This window comes from Bison bison, unplaced genomic scaffold (genome assembly GCF_000754665.1).
Source record: "Bison bison bison isolate TAMUID 2011002044 unplaced genomic scaffold, Bison_UMD1.0 scf7180017864072, whole genome shotgun sequence".
In the NCBI taxonomy this organism is placed as follows: domain Eukaryota; kingdom Metazoa; phylum Chordata; class Mammalia; order Artiodactyla; family Bovidae; genus Bison; species Bison bison.
The window spans coordinates 12447937-12456880 of NW_011494644.1; the positions used below are offsets into that span (position 1 = coordinate 12447937).

General features: G+C 38.1%; 1 protein-coding gene across 1 annotated transcript in view; it reads right to left on the reverse strand.

Moving 5' to 3' along the window:
• SEPT14 (septin 14) overlaps positions 1-8944 on the reverse strand; it is a 31861-nt gene that overhangs the window by 18833 nt on the left and 4084 nt on the right. The window contains exon 3 of the mRNA XM_010837383.1: positions 288-408. Within this exon, the coding sequence (XP_010835685.1) occupies positions 288-408 (121 nt within the window). The remainder of the gene's footprint in view (positions 1-287; positions 409-8944) is intronic.

The following is an 8944-nucleotide window of genomic DNA, read 5'->3' on the forward strand; positions in this document are numbered from 1 at the left end:
AGGATGAGATGGCTGGATGGCATCACTGACTCGATGGACGTGAGTCTGAGTGAACTCTGGGAGTTGGTGATGGACAGGGGGGCCTGGCGTGCTGGGATTCATGGAGTCACAAAGAGTCGGACATGACTGAGCGACTGAACTGAACTGAACTGAACATGGCTAAGAAGATGCAAACCAATACAAACACAAAGACATAGTCCTAAAGAAACAGCACCAGTGTTATGCTGCTTAAAATAAGTTGAAATGAACAATTAAGAAATAATTCACGGGAGGGGTTTGGCACTTACCCACACAAAGAATATTAAAAAAGAATCCTTGTTGAACAGATTTGTCCACCAACTGATGAGCCAAACAATCAAAACCAAAATGGCCAAGCATATTTAAGCAACGTATATTATCTTCTTTTTGCTTAAAGAAAAAAACAATATTTTGATTAGATAGAAGATATCACTTGACAATGACTATATTAATATGTCAAAGAAATGGAATGATTATTATTTGAGAAATGATATCATTTCATATGATCATTCAAATGATCAAATATCATTTGATTATCATACTTCAGACAAGATGCAAATGAAGTAAATTTGTAAGAAGAGAGACCACAAACAGAAATATAGATTTTTGTCGTTTTTATAAATAGTAACATTATCTCTGTTTACACTCAAATAGACTATATTTCTAAGTTTAAAAGTAGGAAATTAAAGACATACCACAAGAAAGCCCAGTATATTACTCCATAATAATAAATTATTTTTGTGGAAAAAAGAAAACAACATTGTTTCATTCCATTCCAGTTTGGTAATATATTCAGGAGATCCAGTATATGTTAATATATGCAAGGAAATCAAACTTTATTTGAATTTTTAAAAAATAACTAAAAACCTTGACTTCATATTTGTGATATGCCTGAGAACTTATGTTGTATCAAGTTGTTAAAGGAATCCACTGCTAATAACACAAACCTAGAAACCCAGAAATCCATTAATAATGTATTTACTATATTTATTATTTATATTTTATTTATTTATTATAATTTATTTTACATAAATTTACCAATTTACCAAAAGTTGATTATTTTTAAAAGTGAAAATAATTCAAAGAAGGCTTATTAATCTAACTAGTCTCAGCCCTGGATATCTCTCCCAAACAGCTAGAAATTTTCACAAATGCTTTATGCAGAAAAGTGTTTGCTGTAGCTCTCTAACATCCAAATATATGACTCCTTGTAATAGAATATCCAAGTAAATGATAATATATTTATTCACATACACACTGGGGCATTCTTCAGTCATTAGAGGTATTTATAAAAATGCTTTAATAAATTGAAAAATACATGAAACTCTTTAAAGAGTAAGATATAAAATTGTGTGTACATGCCTAACTTTTGGTGTTAGCAGAGTAACTTAACAGCATTTTACCTTTCCTTGCATTAACAACGAGAACAACTGTTTGAAGGCATTGGAACAGAAAGAAAAGGAGGCAGAAACAAGAATAAATCAAATTGTGGAAACAAGTTAGCATAATAGGTGAAATTAGATTTATCCACATACTCCTGTGAAGTGACTCCCCAGTAAATAAGAAACTTGAAACGTAGAGCTCAAGCAGACAGCAACAATCTTGAGCTGGGAAAGCTAAGGTTAGAATTTGGGGCTGCCAAAATACCAGGATACAGAGAAAGAAATCTTGGAAGAGCAAGCCACAGCATGGGGAGACCCAAATTTGCAGACTTTAGAACACTTGGCTGAGTCTCACTCCGTACGTGCAGGCGTGACTGTAAAGAGCCCAGTGGAAACTGAGAGAAGAATTGGCATTCTAAAAACGCTGAGCTCATATCTTAGCAGTGGTATTGGGAAGACCCAAGGGGACAGAGTTTGGAGTTTAAGCTTCTTCCCAGTTAGACAAGTTTGATCAACACTTTAGATAAACACTTTGAACTTTTAATTTAAATTTGTAAAAGTACTTGCTATAGGATCACGGATTATGTTCTAAGTCAAAGAGTTACTCCCAAGTCGAAGGGTACAATGAAGGTAAATCCACCTTTACAAAGAATATCATGACTCAACAGGGTCCAAATGACTTGCCAGTAATCTAACTGCTAAAACAAATTCACTACTCTTTAGAGAAATATAATAGAATTTAGACTTTCTACAATGTATAATCAAAATTACTAGATATGAAGAAACAGAAAAGAATCTCTCTCACAGCCAAGGACAAACACAATCAATAGAAACACCCACACAATGAGGAATTGGCAGATAAACACTGTAACTATTATGAACATGTTTAAGAATCTACAGAAAAAGATGGGTACAATGGATTAAGTGATAGGTTATTTTATTTTATTTTATTTTTGGCCACATCACTTGGCATGTGGGATCTCGTTTCCTGACCAGGGATTGAACCCATACCCCTTGCATTGGAAGTGTGGAGTCTTAACTACTGGACCACCAGGGAATTCCCAATAGGTAATTTTAGATACACAAAAGATGATGATACACAAAAGTTGTTAGTTGAATTCAGTTCAGTCCAGTCACTCAGTCATGTCCGCCTCTTTGTGACCCCATGGACTGCAGCACACCAGGCTTCCCTATCCAAACCCAACTCCCGGAGCCTACTCAAACTCATGTTCATCGCATCAGTGATGCCATCCAACCATCTCATCCTCTGTCATCCCCTTCTCCTCCTGCTTTCACTCTTTCCCAGCACCAGGGTCTTTTCCAATGAGTTAGTTCTTCACGTCAGGTAGCCAAAATATTGGAGTTTCAGCTTCAGCATCAGTCCTTCCAATGAATATTTAGGACTGATTTCATTTACAATGGACTGGTTGGATCTCCTTTCAGTCCAAGGGACTCTCAAGAGTCTTCTCCAACACCACAGTTCAAAAGCAACAATACTTCAGCGCTCAGCTTTAGTTGAATTAGTACATGCTAAACGAACAATTGGCACCCTGCTCCAATACTCTTGCCTGGAAAATCCCAGGGACGGAGGAGCCTGTTGGGCTGCAGTTCATGGGGTCACTAGGAGTCGGACACGACTGAGCTACTTCGCTTTCACTTTTCACTTTCATGCATTGGAGAAGGAAATGGCAACCCACTCTAGTGTTCTTGCCTGGAGAATCCCAGGGACGGGGAAGCCTGGTGGGCTGCTGTCTATGGGGTCGCACAGAGTCGGACACAACTGAAGCGACTTAGCAGCAGCAGCAGCAGCAGCAGCAAATGAACAATGAAGGGTAGGGATAGGACCCTACCAGGGTCCTATTTGGTCCCAATCAGGGATCCAGGCATCAACCAAGGATTAATTAATAAAAATTCCATGGGGATTTTTATATTTAAAGAGAGCATATTGAGCAATACTAAACTGAAAATACAATCAAATGAGAAAAAATTTTAATTTGTTACTATTTGTGGGGTTTAATACATGTGGCAAATTCTGAGTTCTCTATTCAAAGAGAACATTCTGACCCATAGAATCTGAAGGTGATATGAAACAATAACAGATTTGGATGCTCTATTGTCCTCTCTGTCCTAGACTCCCTTGTGATAGGCTTCACTCATTTTAAAAACTGCAACTCAGGGAGGTACCAGATCAAAGTGTCCATAGAACAAAATATAGCCCATTTTCTTATCAGAAAAAGACCAGAGACCGTGGCCTCATTAGCACTGAGTTTTTACCCACAGAACAAGCAAAGTTCTGAATCATCACAATTACTTAACAAATGTCTTCTGTTAGGCTGAAAGTTCTTTTTTTATAATATATATTTTTATAAAATTCTGATATAATTTATATAGAAATTTTCAAATTTCAGTTTCTATTAATTTGGCATTTATGATCATGCAAATCTCTTTCTTGATTTCACCTTTGCATCATCTACAGTAAAGCAAATTAAGAAGGTATATAAAGTATACATAAGGTAAGTATATAAAAATATAAGGTTTAACCTACCATGAAAAGGATTATTTCATATGCATTCAAGTGAAGCTGAAATGCTAACCATGCATTATTTTAATTTCTCATGATAGCAAGGACATACAGACTACATCTAGAAAATGGGATACTGCATGCAAAGTCTGTAAATTACAAAGGACTCTACAAGCGCTGAGAAGCCCTGATGTTTACCCTGTAATGAATGAGCTTTTGCCCCAGTCATATGGGGAAAGGTAGCTGAATAAGAAAAGTCATTAGTCATTGTGAGCCTTTGGGACAGTCACTGATGCCTGTTTTCTCTTCTATAAAATGAGAACATTTGACCAGTTGAGCTTAAAATTCTTTCACACTTTAATGTTCTATAAGTCAGAGAGTTTTATTTATGAAGAGCACATAATTTCAAGGAGAATAAAAGCCATGCAGAAAAAATTAAAATATTTATTAATATCATAATAAGAACCAAAATTTTAGAAAAGTCAATTTAAAAATATAGGAATTTGGAAGAAGGATAGATGACTGTTAATGTGGAGTAGGTAAAAATGATTTTAAAAGATGACGGACTGGCTCTTGAAAATAGGATAAGATTTGTATGGAGGAAGTAGATATTATGAGCAAGAGAGAAATATGGCAAATGAACAATGTACTATTTGTCCTTGTGTTGTAAAGAACTTGCCTACCTTAAGGAAAAGACTTCAATTGGGAAAACTGAAGAAAAAGACTTAAATTGGGAAGACTTAAAAGATAAAAAGGGCCCTAACAATAGGGAGTTTTTGGATATGAGGCTAAGGAATATGGATTTTATCGAATTAGTAATGGGCAGTGGCTGGAGATTTGAGTCAGAGAATAATAAAAGGAAGAAACATTTCAAAAAGATGAATGAGGCACTAGCATGCAAAGTAAACTGGAGAGGAAACTAGAGCCATGAGTTGGGAAGACCTTCCCTTATAAAAGTGAGTGGTAGGGCTTCCCTTGTGGTCTAGAGATTAAGAATCCACCTACCAATGCAGGGGACACAGGATCGATCCCTGGTCAAGGAATACCCCACATGCCTCGGGGCAACTAAGCCCGTATGCCACTTGCTTCTTTCTCTTTACGCTTTTAAACTATTTCTTCCTCTTTATGCTTTTAAACTACTGAGCCTGTGTGCTGCAACTACCGAAGCCCTTGTGCCTAGAGCCGTGCTCCACAACAAGAGAAACTACCACAATGAGAAGCCCATGCACCACAATTAGAGCGCAGCCCCAGCTCCCCGCAGCTAGAGACAGCCCACGTGTAGCAGTGAAGACAGCAATGCATCCAGAAGTAAATACAATTTTCTAAAATGAATGGTAATAAAATTACTAGTGTGAATGAAAAATATAGAGAATGAGGAGGCTTTCTGGGGGAAAAAAAAATCAAAAGAACTTGACCACTAATCAGGTATAGATACTATGACCAGTAATAGGAAAATCAGAAAATGAAGTTAGTACATTTTTGTGTGAGAACAAGATAAGTTTGAATTTTGAAATTTTAATTCTAAAGAAAGTATAGAAATATCCTGAAGGTGATTATATATATTTGAGCACAGTGGAGGCTTGAAGAAAGATAAAAAAGAACAAGAATGAGACATGGGAAAATGCCCACTCTCAGAAGGTAAAAAGAGAAGCCTAAAAAGAAGATGAAGAATGACCAGAGAGGAAGACAGAAAAAAGAATCAATATAGTGTTAACTATAAAAATATTGTGCTGCTGCTGCTGCTAAGTCGCTTCAATCGTGTCCGACTCTGTGCGACCCCATAGATGGCAGCCCACCAGGCTCCCCCGTCCCTGGGATTCTCCAGGCAAGAACACTGGAGTGGGTTGCCATTTCCTTCTCCAATCCATGAAAGCGAAAAGTGAAAGTGAAGTCGCTCAGTCGTGTCGGACCCTCAGCGACCCCATGGACTGCAGCCTACCAGGCTCCTCCGTCCATGGGATTTTCCAGGCAAGAGTACTGGAGTGGGGTGCCATTGCCTTCTCAAAAAATATTGTGACAGATGAGAAAACTATGGAAAAATCTGAAAGAATTAAACACATCATGTTGCATTTACAATTCATGGCTTAATGGCAAGTGAAGCTTGATAAAAGCATAAGGAGGAAAAAGAAGCAAGAAACTCAGATGATTATAAATGTAAAAATTTAACATTGTAATATAACTGTAGAGAAAAAAACCCTTGGGTGGTCAGTGTATCCAGATAAAGGATGGGCCGTGAACTTATCTCTGTGGGAACTTTCCTTGGAAATTCATCTTCTACTCCAAGAAGGACACTAGAACACTGTACATCATCTCATATTTTGCACGGTTTCTGGTACATTGTTGGTGCTCATTGTAAATAGCCTGGAAGGACACGGGAGAGAAGAGAGAAGGAAAAGAGGAACGGAGAATGAGAGGAAGAAAAGGGAAAAGAGAGGAGAGAGGGAGAGATGAAGATAGGAATCCAAAGGAGACTGACTAGGCGAATAACGGAATTTAAAACATTACGTGAGAAGAGAATAGATGGAACAGCATGTGGTAATGGATGCTAACTAACCTATTATGGTGGTTGTCTTGCGATAAGGATTTCCCTGTAGTTCAAAGGGTTAAGAATCTGCCTGCAATGAAGGAGATCTGGGTTCGATCCCTGGGTCAGAAAGATCCTCTGGAGAAGGGAATGGCAATCCACTCTAGTATTCTTGCCTGGAGAATCCCGGAGCCTAGTGGGCTACAGTCCGTGGGGTGACAAAGAGACAGACACGACTGAGCGACTAACATATATAACATATACAGCATCAAATCATTATGTTGCACACTCAAAACTAATCCAATATTATATGTCAATGATACCTCAATTTCTAAAAAACTATGTAATAAACTGAATATTTGAAGGTGAGCAAAAGAAGCATTTTAGAGGGACAGATCTGAAAACACATGAAGACTGTCCTACGGAAAAAGGATTACATTATTTTGTGGTATTCAGTTCAGTTCAGTTCAGTTCAGTCGCTCAGTCGTGTCCAACTCTTTGCAACCCCATAAATCGCAGCACGCCAGGCCTTCCTGTCCATCACCAACTCTAGGAGTTCACTCAGACTCACGTCCATCGAGTCAGTGATGCCATCCAGCCATCTCATCCTCTGTGTCCCCTTCTCCTCCTGCCTCCAATTCCTCCCAGCATCAGTCTTTTCCAATGAGTCAACTCTTGGCATGAGGTGGCCAAAGTACTGGAGTTTCAGCTTTAGCATCATCCCTTCCAAAGAAATCCCAGGGCTGATCTCCTTCAGAATGGACTGGTTGGGTCTCCTTGCAGTCCAAGGGACTCTCAAGAGTCTTCTCCAACACCACAGTTCAAAAGCATCAACTTTATAGAGCGTTTTGATAATTACTATCAATTTAAGTGGCATATACTATCTGACCCAACAATTTCATTTCTAGGAAAATATTTCATCATGTACATAAAAAGGTATGTAGAAGCATATTCAAAGCAATATTGTATAGAATAACAGAAAACAAAAATAAAACCAGAAATTAGCTTATAGCTACCAACAGGGGACTGGTTATTGAATAAAAGTATTTACAACAGTACAAGAATAGAGCTACTAAAAAGAATAAGATTGATCTGTACGTGCTGACATAAAAAGTTGTCCGAAGATTAGACTAGTTATTGCCTGTAAAAAACTAGATTGAGAAGAGAATTTTCTCTTTCCTAAGAATTTTTCTTTTAATAATGTGAGAATGGTATTTTTAATTTCAAAAGGGAGAATAAACTAAGTTGCCAATTGTAAGGGATTCAAAAAAAGGTTGAAAGGTTACTTGTTGAAGTGTTTGTAGCAAACATTTATAAATCAGATTAAAGTTTGACTAATGGACTTTGGGGATCTGCCTATTCTAAAATGTTATCGTTTTAATGACATGTAAACAAAGGAGCACTCACCATGATTTAATGCATCAGAGAGGCCAAAGATAAAATGGAATGGGCATAAGCCAGTGGTTTAGTCACTGAGGTAGGACTCTGACAGTAGTTTTGACACCAGCAGAGCCCACTAGGGTCCCCAGGAAAAGTGAGATGGAATCTAGGTAATCAAACAAGATATAACCTCTTCTTTTGTGCTTAGTCTAGTTTTGCTTGCCTAAGGGGGCCAGATGCAGAGGATTAGAGTTCCTGGTTCAGACCACTGCACCCAACACCCCAGTCTGGTACACCATATGGAGAAGCACTGTGCACCATATCTCAATCCAAGATGACGACAGTGTAAAAAAATATGATAGTTTGATTTAAACTAAGATCTAGGAAAAACATGCATGTTTGGAGGAAAACATCAAGAGAACCATAATTAAGACATAAGCAACCGCTACTTAACATAGCTCAGTACTCATGGATCTATTAGATGTTTTGACCAAGTTCAGTTCAGTCACTCAGTTGTGTCTGACTCTTTGCGACCCCATGAACCCCAGCACGCCAGGCCTCCCTGTCCATCACCAATTCCCAGAATCCACCCAAACCCATGTCCATTGAGTCGGTGATGCCATCCAACCATCTCATCCTCTCTCATCCCCTTCTCCTCCTGCCAAAGACAGTTCTAAAAGCCAGTTTTCACTCATTCAGACATGCTACTCTCTTTTAGTGCAAAATTTTGTGTGAGGTACTGTGTTTTCCCTAGTAGAGAGGCTCATCTTAAAATTGAACTTGGTTCAATTTCCCACTCAGTAATTAAAAAGCAGCCACCCTGCCATTTTCTAAAATAACTTCATTTAAAAATTATTTATTATCAGTACCTAACTGGTTCCAAATAGGAAAAGGAGTACGTCAAGTCTGTATTTTGTCACCCTGCTTATTTAACTTATATGCAGAGTACATCATGAGAAATGCTGGGCTGGAAGAAGCACAAGCTGGAATCAAGATTGCTGGGAGAAATATCAATAACCTCAGATATGCAGATGACACCACCCTTATGGCAGAAAGTGAAGAGGAACTCAAAAGCCTCTTGATGAAAGTGAAAGTGGAAAGTGAAAAAGTTGGCTTAAA